Source organism: Chiroxiphia lanceolata, chromosome 1 (genome assembly GCF_009829145.1).
Source record: "Chiroxiphia lanceolata isolate bChiLan1 chromosome 1, bChiLan1.pri, whole genome shotgun sequence".
Lineage (NCBI taxonomy): Eukaryota > Metazoa > Chordata > Aves > Passeriformes > Pipridae > Chiroxiphia > Chiroxiphia lanceolata.
Window position 1 is genome coordinate 1008958 of NC_045637.1, and position 20764 is coordinate 1029721.

Below are 20764 nucleotides of genomic sequence, written 5' to 3' on the forward strand. Positions count from 1 at the left end.
CGCGGGAAAAGCCCTCTGAGCCCGAGGGGGGTCCAACCATCCCCGTGTCTCCAAGTGCCACCTCCCCAGGGATGCTCCATCCCCCCAGGGATGGGGATCCAGGGCTGGGCAGCCCCTTCCCAGGAGGGATTTTCCCCAGTATCCCAACTAAACCTCCCCCGAGGCCGTTTCCTCCTCTCGGGGAGTTCTGGAGAGCCAGGAGGTCCCCCCCGATCCCCCTTTTCTCCCTCAGGAGTTCTCCAGCCCCTTCCCAGCCCCGTTCCCTTCCCTGCACACGAAATCAATCCCTTTTATCCCATTTCCACGTTAAAAAACCGACCCATTCCAGCGGGTCCTACCTCTTCATCCGAGCTGTCGTCCTCATACTCGTTCTGGGGAAGCAGATCCTCCTTTCCCTCCCATGGGGAATCATCCTCCAGGGATTTTCTCTTCCCGGGAGTCCCTTTGGCCTGAAAATAAAGAGGGGGAAAAAAAAGCAGTTTGGTGAGATCCCACCAGGAGACTCTGGGAATGTTTGGTTCAACACATCCCAGAGCTCGGCTGGGCAGGGAAAGGAAGGGAAAGGAAAGAGGAAAGGAAAAAGGGGAGGGAAAGGAAGGGAAGGTTTGGGAAGGGAAGGAAAGGGGAAAGGAGAAGGGAAAGGGAAAGAAGAAGGGAAAGGGAAAGGGAAAGGGAAAGGGAAAGGGAAAGGGAAAGGGAAAGGGAAAGGGAAAGGGAAAGGGAAAGAAGAAGGGAAAGGGAAAGGGAAAGGGAAAGGGAAAGGGAAAGGGAAAGGGAAAGGGAAAGGGAAAGGGAAAGGGAAAGGGAAAGGGAAAGGGAAAGGGAAAGGGAAAGGGAAAGGGAAAGGGAAAGGGAAAGGGAAAGGGAAAGGGAAAGGGAAAGGGAAAGGGAAAGGGAAAGGGAAAGGGAAAGGGAAAGGGAGAGGGAGAGGGAAAGAAAAGAAGGGAAAGGAAAGAAGGGAAAGGAAAGAAGGGAAAGGAAAGAAGGGAAAGGAAAGAAGGGAAAGGAAAGAAGGGAAAGGAAAGAAGGGAAAGGAAAGAAGGGAAAGGAAAGAAGGGAGAAGAAAGAAGGGAAAGGAAAGAAGGGAAAGGAGAAGGGAAAGGGATGAATCCCCCAAGCTGCAGGGGATCCCGGTGGGATGGGAACAGGAGCTTCCCTGGAGCTCCACTCAGACAGGAACAGCCGAGGATGAGGAGCCAGCACAGCCCCAGAATCCACAGAAACTCAGATCATGGAAAACAGACCCGGAAAGAACCTTCTGGAGATCCCCAATCCAACCTCCTGCTCCTGGCAGAGCTTGACCCCAGCCTGGATCAGGATGGCTGGGATGGGATCCCGCTTGGTCATGTTGGGAGTGTTTTCCAGGACAGAGGTGTCCCGACCTCCCCGGATCCCATCCCGGGGCTGCACCACTCCCATGGGAAAGAACACGCCTTCCCTGGGATCAGCCTTCCCTAGGGAGAATTTTCCCGGCTGTGCCTCGTCCCTGTTGCTTCTGATCCCATCCCAGGGGATGGCAGGTGAGACCCTCCCCCTGCAGAGCTGCCTCCAGCTCTGGGGTCCAACATTCCTGAAGGATGTGGAGCTGCTGGAGTGAATCCAGAGGGGACAGGGAGATGCTCCAAGGGCTCTGGAGCCCCTCTGCTCTGGAGCCAGGCTGGGAGAGCTGGGAATGTTCACCTGGAGAAGGGAAGGATCCAGGGAGAGCTTGGAGCACATTCCAGGGCCTGAAGGGGCTCCAGGAGAGCTGGAGAGGGACTGGGGACAAGGGATGGAGGGACAGCACACAGGGAATGGCTTCCCAGGGTTAGCTGGGATAGTGGGAAGGGATTCCTGGCTGGGAGGGTGGGGAGGGGCTGGGATGGAATTCCCAGAGAAACTGTGGCTGCTCCATCCCTGGAAGTGTCCCAGGCCAGGTTGGATCACCCTGGGATGGTGGGAGGTGTCCCTGCCCATGGCAGGGGTGGCACTGGATGATCCTCAAGTCCCTTCCCACCCAAACCATTCCAAGATTCCACGACTCCAGAGCCGCCAGCCAAAGAGTTTGGGATTGGATAAAGCCCACAGTGACCCCCCCCTGCCTGATCCAGAGGCACTGCTGGGTCTGGAAGCACATTTGGATCCAGCCTGTCCCTCCCCGAGGACGCCCGGATGAGGCCGGGGCAGGATCCTGGTGCAGACAGGGAGATTCCCACTATCCCAGATGGATTCCACACTGGGAGCTGCAGGAGCCCATCTCAGCCTCTATCCCTGGGATCATCCCAAGCTTTTTTTCTCCTGGAGGAGCTCCTGCTGTGCAGGGACAACTCCGGGATCTCCGGGAGGGAACCGATTCCCGGCTGGGACAGGGATAACCGCGGGGGTGCCCGGACAACTCCGGTTCCTTCCCTGGAAAAGCGATTCCAGGAGCAGGGAGGTGGAGGGAGGGGTGGGGTGGGGGGGAGCAGGGCCCTGCGGGGCCGGGTTTACGGGAGGATTTTTTGGGATAATCGGAAAAGCAGCGCCGGCTCTCTCTCCGTCCCCAGGGGGAGCCGCTGGGTGTGCGATCCCCTCCCGGTCCCCTCCCAGCAGCTCCCGGGCCTGGAAAATCCCGGCCCGCCAAGGGGATGGGATTACCGAGAAAACAAAGGCCTTTATTAAAAAAAAAAAAAAAAAGGGGAAAAGGGGGGGGGGGAGGTGGCAGGTCGCGAGATAAGTTTTTTTCCAGGCTTTTGGCTCCGCGCGAGGACTTCGGAGCTTGAGTTTCCATCCTTTCCATGCCCGGGTTCCCCCCTCCCCTCTCCCTCTCCCTCACTCTGGAAGTGCCCTCGGAGCCTCTCCAGCGCTCCCAGTCTGCTCCCAGCAATGCTCAGCCTCCCAGTCTGGCAGGTAGGGGGGGATAAGAGCACCCCCCCCCCCCGGGCTCTCCAGGCGGGATTCCTGCGGGAGAATCCCCCCCTGGCACAGCAGGGATTGGGAATGTGTCCCCTGGGAAGGTCCAAACCCTTCCCAAAAGCTTCTCTGGGGAATCAGGGCGGAGCTCAGGTGGGACATTCCTCACTGGAACACCTGGAGAGAGCCAGCCTGGGAAGCACTGAGCACATCCCCCCCCACACACACTAAATCCACTTTTCCCCAAAAAAAAAAATCTGCTGGAAGCTGACGGGGAATTCCGGGATAAGGGAAAGGCACCAGGGTGGGTTTGGGGGTCCCAGTCAGGAGGGCAGGGCCAGGCTGGACCCTCTGGGCTTTGCAGAGGCTGGAGGGGAACAGCCTGTCAGGAATAGGGCCTGGAAAAGTCGGGAATGACGGGGAGGCTCCGCTCCGAAGGGCTCGTTCCACCAGAGGGCGGAAGAAATGCTGGATCCGCCAAATCCCGGCAAATCTCCCCAAAACCTGCCCTCCCCCGGCGGCCACCGCCTGGAATCAGGGCTGAGGAGCCTCCTGGGAATCCCTGGAGAGGGGGGATCCAACCCAGGGACCAGCGGGGGCTTCTCTGCCCCCAACTCCAGCAGTTCAGAGGGAGCAGGGAATGGGATTGATCCAAACTGAAGCTCGAACTGGAGAAGGGAAAAGGAGAGGGAACGGGCTGAGCTGCACCAGCTCCCTGGGCCTGGGCTGAGGGAACAGCTTCCCAGATCCCAAACTTCCAGATCCCCAGCTTCCCAACTTCCCAGATCCCCAGCTTCCCAGATCCCCAGCTTCCCAGCTTCCCAGATCCCCAGCTTCCCAGATCCCCAACTTCCCAGATCCCCAACTTCCCAGATCCCCAACTTCCCAGATCCCCAACTTCCAGATCCCCAGCTTCCCAGATCCCCAACTTCCCAGATTCCCAGCTTCCCAGATCCCCAGTTTCCCAGATCCCCAGATCCCCAGCTTCCCAGATCCCCAACTTCCCAGATCCCCAGCTTCCCAGATCCCCAGCTTCCCAGATCCCCAGCTTCCCAGATCCTCAGCTTCCCAACTTCCCAGATCCCCAGCTTCCCAGATCCCCTGCTTCCCAGATCCCCAACTTCCCAGATTCCCAGCTTCCCAGATCCCCAGCTTCCCAGATCCCCAGCTTCCCAGATCCCCAGCTTCCCAGATCCCCAGCTTCCCAGATCCCCAACTTCCCAGATCCCCAACTTCCCAGATCCCCAACTTCCCAGATCCCCAACTTCCCAGGTTCCCAGATCCCCAGCTTCCCAACTTCCCAGATCCCCAGCTTCCCAGCTTCCCAGATCCCCAGCTTCCCAGATTCCCAGCTTCCCAGATCCCCAACTTCCCAGATCCCCAGCTTCCCAGATCCCCAGCTTCCCAGATCCCCAGCTTCCCAACTTCCCAGATCCCCAGCTTCCCAGCCCAGGCAGAGCTGGATCCCCCTGCTTATCCTGCAAAAAGCACATCCCGTTCCCGACTGCACAGTCCTGTGGAATCACAGAATTCCAGGATGGAAGGGACCTTCAGGATCATCCATTCCCACCCCCTGCCATGGGCAGGGACACCTCCCACCAGCCCAGGGGGATCCAACCTGGTCTGGGACACTCCAGGGATGGGGCAGCCACAGCTCCTCTGGGAATTCCATCCCAGCCCCTCCCCACCCTCCCAGCCAGGAATCCCTTCCCAATATCCCACCTAACCCTGGGAAGCCATTCCCTGTGTGCTGTCCCTCCATCCCTTGTCCCCAGTCCCTCTCCAGCTCTCCTGGAGCCCCTTCAGGCTCTGGAATGTGCTCCAAGCTCTCCCTGGATCCTTCCCTTCTCCAGGTGAACATTCCCAGCTCTTCCAGCCTGGCTCCAGCAAAGATTCCAAGGAGCAGCAACAGCTTTGCCATAAATCAAGGAATGGAGCTGCCCTTCCAGGGGCACAGAGCCCTCGGGGGGAAGGAGAAGCTAAGCAGGAGCTTTCTCTGTCCCTGGAATGGTGTGGAATCCCTGGGAACGGCTCTGGAGTGGTGTGGGATCCCTGGGAACAGCCCTGGGGTGGTGTGGAATCTCTGGGAACAGCTCTGGAGTGGTTTGGGATCTCTGGGAATAGCTCTGGAATGGTTTGGGATCTCTGGGAACAGCTCTGGAATGGTTTGGGATCTCTGGGAATAGCTCTGGAATGGTTTGGGATCTCTGGGAACAGTTCTGGAATGGTTTGGGATCTCTGGGAACAGCCCTGGGGTGGTGTGGGATCCCTGGGAATAGCTCTGGAATGCTGTGGGATCCCTGGGAACAGCCCTGGGGTGTTGTGGGATCCCTGGGAATAGCTCTGGAATGCTGTGGGATTCCTGGGAACAGCCCTGGAATGCTGTGGGATCCCTGGGAACAGCTCTGGAGTGGTGTGGGATCTCTGGGAACAGCTCTGGAGTGGTGTGGGATCTCTGGGAACAGCTCTGGAATGCTGTGGGATCCCTGGGAACAGCTCTGGATTGGTATGGGATCTCTGGGAACAGCCCTGGAATGCTGTGGGATCCCTGGGAACAGCTCTGGAATGCTGTGGGATCCTTGGGAACAGCCCTGGAGTGGTGTGGGATCCCTGGGAATAGCTCTGGAATGCTGTGGGATCCCTGGGAACAGCCCTGGGGTGGTGTGGGATCCCTGGGAACAGCTCTGGAGTGGTGTGGGATCCCTGGGAACAGCTTTGGATTGGTGTGGGATCTCTGGGAACAGCTCTGGAGTGGTGTGGGATCCCTGGGAACAGCTCTGGAATGCTGTGGGATCCCTGGGAACAGCTTTGGATTGGTGTGGGATCCCTGGGAACAGCTCTGGAGTGGTGTGGGATCCCTGGGAACAGCTCTGGAATGCTGTGGGATCCCTGGGAACAGCTCTGGAATGCTGTGGGATCCCTGGGAACAGCCCTGGAATGCTGTGGGATCCCTGGGAACAGCCCTGGAGTGGTGTGGGATCCCTGGGAACAGCTCTGGAATGCTGTGGGATCCCTGGGAACAGCTCTGGAATGCTGTGGGATTCCTGGGAACAGCCCTGGAATGCTGTGGGATCCCTGGGAACAGCTCTGGAGTGGTGTGGGATCCCTGGGAACAGCCCTGGAATGCTGTGGGATCCCTGGGAACAGCCCTGGGGTGGTGTGGGATCTCTGGGAACAGCTCTGGAATGCTGTGGGATCCCTGGGAACAGCCCTGGAATGCTGTGGGATCCCTGGGAACAGCCCTGGAGTAGTGTGGGATCCCTGGGAACAGCTTTGGATTGGTGTGGGATCTCTGGGAACAGCTCTGGATTGGTGTGGGATCCCTGGGAACAGCTCTGGAGTGGTGTGGGATCCCTGGGAACAGCCCTGGAATGCTGTTGGATCCCCGGGAACAGCACTGGGGTGGTGTGGGATCTCTGGGAACAGCTCTGGAGTAGTGTGGGATCCCTGGGAACAGCCCTGGAGTGGTGTGGGATCCCTGGGAACAGCCCTGGAATGCTGTTGGATCCCTGGAAACAGCCCTGGGGTGGTGTGGGATCCCTGGGAACAGCTCTGGAGTAGTGTGGGATCCCTGGGAACAGCTTTGGATTGGTGTGGGATCCCTGGGAGCAGCCCTGGAGTGGTGTGGGATCCCTGGGAACAGCCCTGGAGTGCTGTGGGATCCCTGGAAACAGCCCTGGGGTGGTGTGGGATCTCTGGGAACAGCTCTGGAATGCTGTGGGATCTCTGGGAACAGCTCTGGATTGGTGTGGGATCCCTGGGAACAGCTTTGGATTGGTGTGGGATCCCTGGGAGCAGCCCTGGAGTGGTGTGGGATCCCTGGGAACAGCCCTGGAGTGCTGTGGGATCCCTGGAAACAGCCCTGGGGTGGTGTGGGATCTCTGGGAACAGCTCTGGAATGCTGTGGGATCTCTGGGAACAGCTCTGGATTGGTGTGGGATCCCTGGGAACAGCTCTGGATTGGTGTGGGATCCCTGGGAACAGCCCTGGGGTGGTGTGGGATCCCTGGGAACAGCCCTGGAGTGGTGTGGGATCCCTGGGAACAGCTCTGGAGTGGTGTGGGATCCCTGGGAACAGCCCTGGAATGCTGTGGGATCTCTGGGAACAGCCCTGGAGTGCTGTGGGATCCCTGGAAACAGCCCTGGGGTGGTGTGGGATCTCTGGGAACAGCTCTGGAATGCTGTGGGATCCCTGGGAACAGCTCTGGAGTGGTGTGGGATCCCTGGGAACAGCCCTGGAGTGGTGTGGGATCCCTGGGAACAGCTCTGGGGTGGTGTGGGATCCCTGGGAACAGCCCTGGAGTGGTGTGGGATCCCTGGGAACAGCTTTGGATTGGTGTGGGATCCCTGGGAACAGCCCTGGGGTGGTGTGGGATCCCTGGGAACAGCTCTGGAGTGGTGTGGGATCCCTGGGAACAGCTCTGGAGTAGTGTGGGATCCCTGGGAACAGCTTTGGATTGGTGTGGGATCCCTGGGAGCAGCCCTGGGGTGGTGTGGGATCCCTGTGAGCAGCCCTGGGGTGGTGTGGGATCTCTGGGAACAGCCCTGGAGTGCTGTGGGATCCCTGGAAACAGCCCTGGGGTGGTGTGGGATCTCTGGGAACAGCTCTGGAATGCTGTGGGATCTCTGGGAACAGGGGCCTTATGACCTTTGGAAGGAGGGCAGAAATTCAGGATGAAAAGGATGTCTCGTGGTTGGCCAGGGAAAAAATGGGAAGGGCCAAATCCCAGCTGGAATTATTCTGGATGCTGCTACAACACAACTGAATGTGTTTCCCTGAATCCATTGGCAACAAAAAGGGGGACAAGGGGAAGCTCCATCCTTTATGGGATGAACAGGGAATCAGGGACAAAAGATGAGGAAAAGGCTGAGGAACTTCCTGACTTATTTGCCTCAGCTGGGAAGGGTCTGGATTCCCAAATTCCCAGCCCTGCCAGCTCCAGCCTGAACTGCAATCCGGGCCCTTCCCTCCTCCACTCCCCTCAAGACGTGGAAACACCAACCTGCAGCAATTCCAGCTCTTCCAGTGCCTCCACACCAACCCTCTGGGACAAACCCCGGGCCAGGCTTGGAAAAAAGAGCTGGGATGAAGCCACGGAATTCCTTCTGGATTAGATCCCAACCGGCCTCTCGGCCCAGTGGCACTTTTAGGGCTTGAACTCTGCATTTTAGCTCATCCTTGGCTGCATTTGAAGAGGTTTCCACCCCCAGGGAAACAGGGATCTCTACGAGGGACGATCCCGGGGGATCCCTCGGGATCTCCAAAGGGACAGGATGTGGGAGCACCAAGACAGGGCTCGAGTTTGAGCCTGGACTGAAGAGGATCCGAGCCAGAATCTTCCCAAGCAAAGCCCAGAGCAGGACAAACCCCCCGCTGAGCCGGGAATGTGCTGCCAGACCTGGATCCTGGAGGACACACTCAGTGATCCAAGCTCAGTGATCCCGGGATGCTGACTCTGTCCTGCAGTGCCTGGTGTGTCCCTGAGCTGTGCTGCTGCAGGAGCCGAGCTCCTGAGGGTGGGAGAGGGAATTCCAGCCCCTCCAGGGCACGTCAAGAGCCTGACATCTCCCTCCCTGAGGGCCAAAGGGAATTTATCCCGTTTATCCTGGAGCTGGCAGAGCTGCCAACAGGGCAGGAATGGGGAGCCTGGCACGGGAAGAGCTTCCCTCACACACCTTTCCTCACCTTCCCGGGTGGCTCCAGCCTGCCCTTGGACACTCCCAGGGATGGGGCAGCCACAGCTCCTCTGGGAATTCCAGCCCAGCCCCTCCCCACCCTCCCAGCCAGGAATTCCTTCCCAATATCCCATCTAACCCTGGGAAGCCATTCCCTGTGTGCTGTCCCTCCAGCCCTTGTCCCCAGTCCCTCTCCAGCTCTCCTGGAGCCCCTTCAGGCTTTGGAAGGTTTGATTTGGCTTTTCCTCCACAATTCCCAACTTGGGAGGAGGCACCAACCCTGGGCACAGACCCTTCCTCACACCCCCTCCTCCTCCTCCTCCTCCAGGAGAAGAGGTGCCTGGAGCAGGGCTGGAATCAGCACTTGGATTCTCCCTGCCTGTGTTTTTGGGGAGGTGGGATGGGACCCCCCAGAGCCGCCTGTCCCTGAGCACCAGGAGATGCTGGTCCTCACCCCCCTCGAAACAGAGAGCAGAGAGACCCCCCCCCAAATCCAGGGGGGGGATCAGAGGGTCACAGAGCCCTTACTTGTGTTTTGGGGGGGGAATCACTGCCGGGGTCTTCATCTTCTTCCTCTTCTTCTTCCTCCTCCTCGGGGTCGCTGCTGTCGCTGCCCGAGTCCTCCAGCCCCGAGTAGACACTTTCCTCACTCTCCTCGCTGTCTGTCAGCTCCTCACTGACCTCGGGGGGGCTGGTCTGGGAGAGAACAGCATGGGGGGGTCACGGTGGAGACCCCTGACCACGGTGGAGACCCCCGATCGTGGTGGAGCCACACGGTCCAGCCTGGGTGCCCTCGCTGGGCTGGGACCGGGTCTGACCCCCCCTTGCCAGATCTCTTTAGCGGGATTGGGTCTGAGCCCCCCCCCTCTCGCTGTGGGACCCCCCATCGGGGCCAGACCCCCCCCACGCTCCCGGGTTGTCCCGATGGGATTCGGATCCGACACCCCCCCCCTCCCCAGTGCCACGTCCCCCTCCCATCCAGGAGCGGGGCAGACCCCCCCCGACACTGCCGGATCCCAGCAAAACCCCCCCACTGCCGGGTGTCCCCCCCCCAAGGACCAGACCCCTCCCCACGGCCGTGTGCCCCCACCCAGGACTGAGCCAGACCCCCCCACCCTCCACTGCTGGGTGTCCCCCCCCCAAGGACCAGACCCCTCCCCACGGCCGTGTGCCCCCACCCAGGACCGAGCCAGAGCCCCCAACCTCCACTGTTGGGTCCCCCCCCTCCAAAACTGAACATCCCCCCCCACTGCCGGGTGCCCCCACCCAGGACAGGGTCTGTCCCCCCCCATATTGCCGGGTCCCCCCATCCGGGGACGGGGCACTGCGGGTCCCCCACACCGGGGTCGAGCCCCCCCCCAGCTCCTGGGACCCCCCCAGTGCCGGGTGCCTCCCTCGGCCTGGACCCCCCCCTTCAATTCCCATGTCCCCCCCCAGCAGGACGGGCCCGGCCGGTCCCCCCATTGCCGCGTGTGTCCCCCCGGGTGCCGAGCACCCCCCTGGCGTGCCCACAGCCCCGTTCCCATGGCAACAGCCCCCCCTCCGGGCTCCCCGGACCTGCTCCATGTCCCGCGGCCCCGCGTGCGCCGAACCACGTGGGCAGGGTCAGGGGGCACGACACGCCCCCCCACCCCGCGCCGCTTCCGCCCCCAGCGGCCCCCACACACAGCGGGGCGGGGGGAGTTGGTGGTCCCGGGACCGGGGGTGATGAAGGACGGGGGGCAATAACGGGGGGGACGGGACAGGGGGGGGTTAAAGGGGAGACGGGAGAACCATCAGAGGGGAGTTGGAGGGCAGTACGCATGCGCAGGCCCGGCTTCACGGCCGCCACCGCGCATGCGCGAGACGGAAGCCACGCCAGGGTAGGGCTGGTGGCGGGAAAGGGGCGTGGCCTAGAACGGGAGCGGTGGGTTCAGCGCATGCGCACGGCGGGAGTCCCCCTGAGGCGGGGCCGCCCGAAGGTGAGGGGCGTGGCTAGGCCCGAGGGGGGCGTGTCCTGCATAGAGACCCGCCCACACGTTGTCAGGTATGAACAGTGGTCGTGGCCAGGTTGGTTGTGGGGCGTGGCCGTGTGAAAGCCCCGCCCAGGCACTGCCAAATATGGGGAGGGATGTGGCCGTGTGAGACAAAGGGGCGTGACCAGACCCCTAAGGGGGCGTTTCCGTGCGAGAGGCCCGCCCAGACAGTGCCAACAATGGCCAGGGGGGCGTGGTTTGTGGGTAAGGGAATGTTTCACTGGCCACAGGGGGCGTGTCCAGATTCACGAGGGGGCGTGTCTGGTCATTAGTGGGAGTTCCCTTGCAATAACCCCTCCCACCTTCTTTAGGCCAGAGAGGCTAGGAGGCGTGGCCAGTTGTAGAAGGGGCGTGGCCAGGGGAGCACTCAGGTGCTGCCAGCAATCAGCATGGGCTTGTCCTCCTGCCGTGGGGGGCGTGGTCCAGGCCTTGAGGGGGCGTTTCCTTGTGGAAGCCCCAGCCAGCCCATTTAGTCAGGCTGCCTGAGCAGACCGGGCAAGGGGGCGTGTCCCCGCCCTAGAGCCCCGCCTACACAGTAGACAGGGGGCATGTCCTCTCGCATCAGTGGGAGAGCTCCATCCCGTCAGGGGCGTTCCCGTGTGACATCCTCGCCCATCCTATTTAGATTGCGGGCAGAGGGCGTGGCCATGCAAGGCAGGGGGCGTGTCCCCACCCCAGAGCCCCACCCAGGCACTGCCAGCAATGGGCAGGGGGCGTGTCCTCCCGCAACAGTGGGCGTGTCCATCCCCTCAGTGGGCGTGCCCTTGCGAAAAAAACCCCGCCCACACTCTGCTAGTGTCCAGCCGCGGGAGGGGGCGTGTCCTCTCCACTACGTGGGCGTTCCCTCTGCCGGAGCCCCGCCCCCGTGAAGTGGGCGCGGCCATGCAAAGCAGGTGGGCGTGTCCCCTTTTTCCGTTGCCCTCTACGGGAGGAGGGCGCGGCCTCGCGCCGGGTGGGCGCGGCCTCCGCCCCGTCTGGGCGTGTCCGCGCACGCGCCCTCCCCTCCTTCCGCCGCGGCCCCGCCCCTCTCCCTCACACCGCTCCCCCCCCAAGATGGCGGCGGCCATGCCGCGCCCCGCGGGCCCCTCCGCTCCTTCCCCGCCCGCGCCTTCCCGCCCCTTTTAACCCCCTTAAACCCTCCCCACCTTCACCCCCAAACGACCCCCACACGGCTCAGCTGCGCGGCCATGGATGGCCCCGGCGCGGCGGCGGCGGCGGGGGGAGCGGGCCCCGGCGGCGGCCCCTGCAACGTGCCCGCCTTCCTCACCAAGCTGTGGACGCTCCTGGAGGATCCCGACACCGACTCTCTCATCTGCTGGAGCCCCGTGAGTGTCCCCCTCAAAAAAAAAAAAAAACAAACTTAAAAAGCCGAGGCCCCGGGGCCCGGGCCCCGGTGCCGAGGCCCTGGCGATTCCCGCCGCGATTCCCCACTTAAATCCCTATTTCAACCCTCATTCCCTCGCTTTTTAACCCTCTAATTATTTAATACCCCCCCTCCCCTCCTCACAGGCCGCGCGTGCGGCTCCAGATAGCGGAGCTGCCGCTCCCGATAGCGAAAAAGGTGGGAGAGATAAGGAGCAAAAAAAAAATAAACACGGCTGGGAATGGGATGGAGGGGGGTGGGTCTTTTTTTATTTTATTTTCCCGAGGTTTTGGGGGTTTGTTTTGGATCTCGGCTGATCCGGTTGTGGGTTTATGTGACTCGCGCGGGGTTGCTGGTGGAGGTTTGGGAATGGTTGGAGTGGGAATTTTTTTTTGGGGGGGCGATGGGAATCAGCGGGGTCATTATAGCGAGAAGGGATTGGGAGAGCTGGGAATGTTCACCTGGAGATAGGAAGGCTCCAGGAAGACCTTGGAGCCCTTTCCAGAGCCTAAAGGGGCTCCAGGAGAGGGACCTGGGACAAGGGATGAAGGGACAGGACACAGGGAATGACTTCCCAGGGTTAGATGGGATATTGGGAAGGAATTCCTGGCTGGGAGGGTGGGGAGGGACGGGGATGGAATTCCCAGAGAAGCTGTGGCTGCCCCATCCCTGGAAGTGTCCAAGGGCAGGTTGGAGCAGCCTGGGATGGTGGGAAGTGTCCCTGCCCATGGGACTGGATGATCTTTAAGATCCCATCCCACTCAAACCATTCCAGGATTCCGTGATCAGTCCCTGGGACCTGCTGAGGTGCATCCCAGGCTCCTGAGGGAATTGGCTGCTGGAGTTTCCAGGCCGCTTTTCCATCACGTTTGGGAAGTCCTGGCAGGCAGGGGAAGTCCCAGGGGAGTGGGAAAAGGGCTCAAGGATTCCCCTCTTGGAACCTCGGAGAAAAGAGGAGCTGAGGAACTTCCAACCTGCAGCTCTGGGGCTTCCCAACATTCCTGAAGGACGTGGAGCTGCTGGAGTGAATCCAGAGGGGACAGGGAGATGCTCCAAGGGCTGGAGCCCCTCTGCTCTGGAGCCAGGCTGGGAGAGCTGGGAATGTTCACCTGGAGAAGGGAAGGATCCAGGGAGACCTTGGAGCACATTCCAGGGCCTGAAGGGGCTCCAGGAGAGCTGGAGAGGGACTGGGGACAAGGGCTGGAGGGACAGCACACAGGGAATGGCTTCCCAGGGTTAGGTGGGAGATTGGGAAGGGATTCCTGTGTGGGAGGGTGGGGAGGGTCTGGGATGGAATTCCCAGAGAAGCTGTGGCTGCCCCATCCCTGGAAGTGCCCAAAGCCAGGTTGGATCAACCCTGGGATGGTGGAAAAGTGTCCCTGCCCATGGCAGGGGGTGGGAATGGCTGATCCTTGAGCTCCCTCCCATCCCAAACCATTCCAGGATTCCCCAAATACCCTTTCCTCCTGTCTCCAGGGAAAGAAAGTCGCCAAATCCTTTCCCTCTCTCGTTTCCCAAAGGCTTTTTCCAGGCCTCCCCATCGTGGTGCTGGTGCCCAGAGGGGATTCCCGACCCTTCCATCCCTCCCTTTGGAATTCCCATCCAGCTCTGGGGGCTGCTGCTCCCCCTGCACTGGTTTGGTTTGGGCACAGCTCCTGGAGGTGAGGGGGAAAAAAAGGTGGGAAAGGGAGACTCATCCGCTGGTTTTCCATCCCAGGGGGTGCCAGTCTGAGGGATGAGGAGGTTTTCCAGCTCCTTTATCCCGTTGTTTTTACGGATGGATCTTCCAGGCCTTGGCAGGGGCTCGGGAAGGGGGGGTTTGAACAGATAAAACTCTCAAAATTTATAGTTATTAAGCCCTAAACATCGATTATTTTCCCCTGGGGGGGAGCAGAGTCCTCCTGGCTCGGCTCTCCCAGCTCCTCCTTTATCCCTGGGGCTGCCAATCCACCTCCTGGGAGTCTGGAACTCTGGAAATCCCAGGAAAAGTTGGGTTTTCCCTGGAATGGTTCAGTCCTTTTTCCCCGTGTTGGTTCCGGGTGTGACCCCAGAGCAGAGGGGTTGGTTCCCAGGCTGCCCCAGGGGGGTTATTCCAGCTTGGTCTTCGTTCCCTTCTTTCCGTTTCCTTGGGAAACAGGTGGGAAAACGGAGCCACGGGGATCCAGGAGTCTGGATTTCCCGGTGGTTGCAGTGAGGAAAAGGAGCTTTTTGGGTGCTTTTGAGGCAAATCCCGGTCGGTGGACAGCAGGAAAATCGACTTGAGGGGGAGGGAAAGGAGCAGGAAAGGCTTTGGAAACCCCACGGTTTGCGGGAATGTTGGTCAGATTTTCCTCGGGAACCCTCGGCCCCCCTTTTTTCCCGGATTTCCTCGGCTTTGGGGCCTCTCCCTCCCTCCCCAGGCAGAGCTGGTGGGGAGCACAGGGAGGTTTTCCAGGTCTGTCGAATCCCAGCATTCCCAAATCCCACCCTGTCCCCTCCCGTGCAGCTTTTCCCAGTGGAAACTCCGGGATTTGCTGATCCCAGGGACCGGAATTCCTGCGGGAAAGCACCGAGGCCTCTGCCCTGGCTCTGGAGCAGCCTCTGAGCTGTTTTCCAAAGGGCTCCAGGAGGTTCCAGCTGTGTTTTCCTCGTGCTTTCAGACCAGTTGGTGCTTTCTATGGAATCCTGGAATGGGTTTGGGTGGGAAAGGATCTTAATTCCCATCCAGCAGAGCGTCCCCAGGGCGGGGAATCCTGGAATCCTGGAAGGGTTTGGGATGGAAGGAACCTTCAGGATCATCCAGTCCTGCCATGCCACGGGCAGGGACACCTCCCACCATCCCAGGGGGATCCAGCCTGCCCTGGGACACTTCCAGGGATCCAGGGGCAGCCACAGCTCCTCTGGGAATTCCATCCCAGCCCCTCCCCACCCTCCCAGCCAGGAATTCCTTCCCACTATCCCACCTAACCCTGGGAAGCCATTCCCTGTGTGCTGTCCTTCCATCCCTTGTCCCCAGTCCCTCTCCAGCTCCTCTAGGCCCTGGAAGGAGTCTGGATCAGCCTCAGGAAGAGGCTTTATCCCAGTAAATCCCAACACTTTTCCCTATTTTTGTGCCTTTGGCCCCTCCAGGGGCCCAGGGCTGGGAATTCCCTGCCTTGTCCTGCCTTTGTGGAATTCCCTGCCTTGTCCTGCCTTTGTGGAATTCCCTGCCTTGTCCTGGCTTTGTGGAATTCCCTGCCTTGTCCTGCCTTTGTGGAATTCCCTGCCTTGTCCTGCCTTTGTGGAATTCCCTGCCTTGTCCTGCCTTTGTGGAATTCCCTGCCTTGTCCTGGCTTTGTGGAATTCCCTGCCTTGTCCTGCCTTTGTGGAATTCCCTGCCTTGTCCTGCCTTTGTGGAATTCCCTGCCTTGTCCTGCCTTTGTGGAATTCCCTGCCTTGTCCTGCCTTTGTGGAATTCCCTGCCTTGTCCTGCCTTTGTGGAATTCCCTGCCTTGTCCTGCCTCTGTGGAATTCCCTGCCTTGTCCTGCCTTTGTGGAATTCCCTGCCTTGTCCTGCCTTTGTGGAATTCCCTGCCTTGTCCTGCCTTTGTGGAATTCCCTGCTTTTTTCTGGGTTTATGGACATTTTCTGCCTTTTTCTCTGTTTAGGGCATTCCCTGTTTTTTTTTTTTTTCTAGCTTAGGGAATTCCCTGCCCTTTTCTAGGTGTAAGGGATTCCCTGCCCTTTTCTAGGTTAGGGAATTTCCCTTTTTCTGGGTTTAAGGAATTCCTTACCCTTTTCTAGGTTAGGGAATTCCCTGCCTTTTTCTGAGTTTAAGGAATTCCCTGCCCTTTTCTAGACTTAGGGAATTCCCTGCCCTTTTTCTGGGTTGAAGGACACTCCTTGCCTTTCCCTCTATTTAAGGGATTCCCTGCCTTTTCCTACATTTAGGACACTCCCAGCCTTTTTTCTGGGTTTAGAGGGTTCCCTTCCTTTTTCCATCTTAGGGAATTCCCTGCCTTTTCCTAGATTTAGGGCATTCCCTGCTTTTTTCCAGCTTAGAGAATTCCCTGCTTTTTTTTCTGGCTTTGATGAATTCCCTGCTTTTTTTAGGTTTAGGGCATTCCCTTCCTTTGTCTATCTTAGGGAATTCCCTGCCTTTTTCTGGCTTTAAGGAATTCCCTGCCTTGTTCTAAGGTCAGGACATTCCCTGCCTTTTTCTAGGCTTAGAGGATTCCCTGCCTTTTTTTTTAGCTCAGGGAATTCCCTGCCTTTTTTTTTTCTATCTGAAGGAATTCCCTTCCTTTTTTTTCCCAGGCTCAGGAGATTCCTTCCTTTTCCCTCAGCTCAGGGCTCCCCAGCCCGGGAGGATCCCAGTGCTCTCCCCTCCCTCCCAGCACAGCCAGTTGTCCCTTTCACTTGGAAAACCCACGGAATTTTGACTTAATTTCCTTTAATTTCACTTGAACTTCCTTCTCTCCTGCTCTTTTCCCACTGGCACCACGGCTGGAGGAGCTGGGATGGTCTGGGTGGCTCTGGAAGCTCTGGGAATGCTCCTGCCAGGAGGGTGCAGAGGGATCTTGTCCCGTGGGCAGCTTTGGTGTTCTTGGAGTCACAGAATCCTGGAATGCTGGGGTGGGAAGGGACCTTCAATCCCATCCAGTGCCACCCCCTGCCGTGGGCAGGGACACCTCCCACTGTCCCAGGGACACCTCCCACTGTCCCAGGCTGCTCCAACCTGGCCTTGGACAATTCCAGGGGTTGGAAAAAAACCAGCTTTTCGCTGGGATCATAGAAATAATAATGGTTTTATAACACAGCAAACGGCTCCAAGGTTGTTCCTGGTCGGGTCTGGATGGACCTGGAGGGCTGAGGCTGAGGCAACAAAAATTCCAGAGCTGGATGGAGGGTGAACAGAGCTGGGAAGGGTCTGGAGCACCAGGAGGGGCTGAGGGAGCTGGGGGGGCTCAGCCTGGGCAAAAGGGGGTCAGGAGGGAATCCAGGGGGACAGGAGGGTGGATCCAGGTGGGATCGGGCTCTGCTCCCAGGGAACAAGGGACAGGATGAGAGGAAACGGCCCCAAGCTGTGCCAGGGGAGGTTTATTTGGGATATTGGGGAAATCCCTGCTGGGAAGGGCTGCCCAGCCCTGGATCCCCATCCCTGGGGGGATGGAGCATCCCTGGGGAGGTGGCACTTGGGGACAAGGACAGGGCTGGGGGGACCTGGTGGGCTCAGGGGGGATTCTTCCCTTGGGTTCCTCCTCTGGCAAAGGGGCCGTGGATGCCCCAGAGGTGTCCTGAGGTGACCATCCCGGTGGGATTGGGAAGGAAAGAGGGATCATGGAGGGGCTGGAGCGTGTCCAGGGATGGGAACGGAGCTGGGAAGCGTCTGGAAAACTCCTGAGGGAGCTGGGGGGGGGCTCAACCTGGAGAAAAGGGGGATCAGAGGGAATCCAGGGGGACAGGAGGGTGGATCCAGGTGGGATCGGGCTCTGCTCCCAGGGAACGAGGGACAGGATAAGGGGAAATGGTCTCAGGGGAGGTTTATTTGGGATATTGGGAAAAATCCCTGCTGGGAAGGGGCTGCCCAGCCCTGGATCCCCATCCCTGGGGGGGATGGAGCATCCCTGGGGAGGTGGCACTTGGGGACATGGGCGGGGCTGGGGGGGCTCTGAGGGCTCCGAGGGGTTTTCCAACTTCAACCATTCCGTGATTCTGGGAGGGCTGGGAGTCTTCCCGCGTCCAAAGGAGCCACGAGGCTGTGGCTGCTCCATCCCTGGGAGTGTCCAAGGGCAGGTTGGAGCAGCCTGGGACAGCGGGAAGTGTCCCTGGGACAGCGGGAAGTGTCCCTGGGACAGCGGGAAGCGTCCTTGCCCAAGGCAGGGGGTGGCACTGGGTGAGCTTTAAGTCCCTTCCCACCCAAAACCATCCCAGGATCCTCAGCACCGGTTTCAGATCCCTCTGGAGCGTCTCCCCTGTTGTTTCCCAGAGGAATCCGTGGTGTCCCAGCCCGTGGGAGGACGGGAAGTGGTGCCAGGGCCGACGTGGAGCCCTGGAGGAGGCCGTGGGTGGGCAGAGCCCTCCTGGTGTCCCACGAGTCATCCTGGCTCCAGCCTGTCCCCTCCTGGGAGATGCAGGGCTTGGATGAACCCCAGGGCTTGGAATGTGTCTGGGAACAGGGGGGGAAGTGTCCCAAAAGGAGGCAGAAGAAGCTGCTTTTCATCTGTGGGAGGAGACCTGCCCACGTTCCCACTTCCCTTGGGAATGCTGGGAGAGGGTCCCTCGGGTGACACCGGTGGCACCCGGGGTGGTGCCAGCTGAACCTCAGCTGGGGGGAGCTCATTCCAGCAGGGATCTGGGATCTTTCAATCCACCCCAGGCATGGAGGAGCCCTTCCCAGCAGGAATTTCTCCGGTATCCCAAATAAAGCTCCCCTGGCACTCGGGGTTGTTTCCCCTCGTCCTGTCCCTCGTTCCCTGGGAGCAGAGCCCAATTCCCACCTGGATCCACCCTCCTGTCCCCCTGGAGCCCCCCAATCCCCCTTTTCTCCAGGCTGAGCCCCCCCAGCTCCCTCAGCTGCTCCTCAAAAACCAGAGGACAAAACCATCCCACGCATTCCCAGCCCGGAGAGGCTCCTGGATCACAACCAGACCTGGGGAGATCCAGAGGGCCGGGCAGGAGCAGGTTGGGAGACCTGGCTGGAGATGAAGGGAGCCGAGAGCCGTTGGCAAACTGGCCAGGGATGCTCTGCATCCCAACAAAGGTGTCCTGGAAGCCCCTTCCCTCCGTGTGCCGTGGGTGGTCCGGCCTGGCCCTGCGCCTTCCCTTTGAAATCAGAGCCCAATTCCCGGATTCCTGGTGGCCCTGCAGGGACTCCTTGGCATCTGGTGGGCTCCTCTGTCCTCTGCCAGCGTGGGGTGGGATGATCCGAGCGGGAGGAGGGAGCAGGAGCAGGAGGAGGGAGCAGGAGCAGGAGGAGGGAGCAGGAGCAGGAGGAGGGAGCAGGAGCGGGAGGTGGAAGCGGATCCAGGTTGTAAAACACTCTCAGAGCTCTCGTGTTGCTTTGCCAGAAGGAAAATTCCTTCTCCTGCTGCTCTGCCGGTGCAATTCCTGCAGGTGGAATCCATGGATAGGCTGGAATGTGCTCCCAGCTGCTCTCAGGACAGTCACAGCCACCGGTTCCCCTCGGTGGGGGTGAGGATCCAACACCCAGCCCCAGGAATACCTCGGGATTCGGAGGGGCAGGAGCTCTTCCTGCTGCCTCCAACCCATCCCAGCTTTTTAAATCCACAGGGAGGAGAAGTTCATGCATCCCAGTGGAAAATTAAACCTCCTTGGTGCTGCTTCCAGGCGCTCTGGGCCGTGGAGAGCTCTGGCAGGGCACGGAATTGTCCTTGTGTTTGGAGTCAGACCCAGCTGGTTGTCTCCATTTCCTGGGAAGGTTGTTGGCAGTCACTGGACAGCCGGCCCAAACTCTGGGATTATCCCGAGCAAGTTAATTGGGATGAGCTAATGGGGGAATTATCAGATTAAGGTTTAATCCCTGCTGGCTGTTTGACCTCCCGGGCCGGGGTTGGAGTCTCCCGGAGTTGTGCTCGGCCGGTTCTTCCACACGAGGAGCTCCAGAGAATCCCACGGGAGACGCACAGAATTCCTCTGGGATGGGTGCAAGGAGCTGGGATTTAGCCCCTGTTGCCCAGGGCAGGTTCCTGGCTCGGCTGAGATGAGAAACCTGGGAAGCACCGGCTCCGTGAGGAGCTGAGGGGGGGGGGTTGAGACCCCGTCCACGCTCCGACGGGAACAACTCCCAAAAAACCCAGGAAACCACGTTCCTCCCTGCAACAGGAGACTCTGGAATCTGGGATTGGAAGGGGCCTTGCAGCCCGTGCAGTCCCTGCTGGGTGATCTCCCCCACGGCGGGATTTCCCTCTGGAAAAGTTGGTGACGGTCCCTTTTCCCTTTTGTTGTTTTTTTTTTTTCCGGAGCAGAGCGGGAGCAGCTTCCACGTGTTTGACCAGGGCCAGTTCGCCAAGGAGGTGCTGCCCAAGTACTTCAAACACAACAACATGGCCAGCTTCGTGAGGCAGCTCAACATGTGTGAGTGCAGCGGGGGCACAGGGAGCTGCTTTTCCAGCCGGGATCCGCGCTGGGAGCACTCGGGATCGGGAGGGTTCGGGGGAGACCAGGATCAGCTCCGTCCTGGGCTGATCCCACGGGCTGGGCAGCAGGGAAAAGGGGGAATTCTAGCCCTCTGCCCCCTTGGGTGAGACCCCCCCCTTGCAGCTTTGGGGGTTCCCAACATTCCTGAAGGATGGGGAGCTGCTGGAGTGAGTCCAGAGGGCACACGGAGATGCTCCCAGGGCTGGAGCCCCTCTGCTCTGGAGCCAGGCTGGGAGAGCTGGGAATGTTCACCTGGAGAAGGGAAGGATCCAGGGAGACCTTGGAGCACATTCCAGGGCCTGAAGGGGCTCCAGGAGAGCTGGAGAGGGACTGGGGACAAGGGCTGGAGGGACAGCACACAGGGAATGGCTTCCCAGGGTTAGGTGGGATAGTGGGAAGGAATTCCTGGCTGGGAGGGTGGGGAGGGTCCGGGATGGAATTCCCAGAGAAGCTGTGGCTACCCCATCCCTGGGAGTGTCCCTGGCCAGGTTGGATCACCCTGGGCTGGTGGGAGGTGTCCCTGCCCATGGCATCCATGGAATGGATGATCCTGAAGGTCCCTTCCACCCCAAACCATTCCCAGGTTCCATGATTGGCCGCAGGGCCCTCGCTCAGGGGCTTCTCAGGCCGTGCAAGGACCGACATCAGCCCCTTTTCCCTGGAAGTTTCGGGTGGGTCTCTCGTTCCAAGCAGCATTTTTTCAGGATGAGAGTTGTTCCAGA

The 20764-nt window shown here is 59.9% G+C and overlaps 2 protein-coding genes across 4 annotated transcripts in view; one reads left to right on the top strand and one right to left on the bottom strand.

The window, feature by feature from the left end:
• The window catches only part of BOP1 (BOP1 ribosomal biogenesis factor), a 93548-nt gene extending 83248 nt beyond the window's left edge, over positions 1-10300 (bottom strand). For 2 of the 3 annotated variants that reach the window (XM_032693210.1, XM_032693206.1), the window contains exons 1-3: positions 10104-10300; positions 9075-9242; positions 339-449 (exon numbers count right to left, since the gene is read on the bottom strand). In XM_032693210.1, the coding sequence (XP_032549101.1) occupies positions 339-449; positions 9075-9242; positions 10104-10112 (288 nt within the window). In that variant the 5' untranslated portion in view covers positions 10113-10300. The remainder of the gene's footprint in view (positions 1-338; positions 450-9074; positions 9243-10103) is intronic. The other variant, XM_032693202.1, reaches the window with a different exon arrangement.
• Positions 10301-11656: 1356 nt separating this feature from the next.
• HSF1 (heat shock transcription factor 1) overlaps positions 11657-20764 on the top strand; it is a 57426-nt gene continuing 48318 nt past the window's right edge. The window contains exons 1-2 of the mRNA XM_032693344.1: positions 11657-11886; positions 19871-19979. Coding sequence (XP_032549235.1) covers positions 11749-11886; positions 19871-19979 — 247 coding nt within the window. The 5' untranslated portion in view covers positions 11657-11748. The remainder of the gene's footprint in view (positions 11887-19870; positions 19980-20764) is intronic.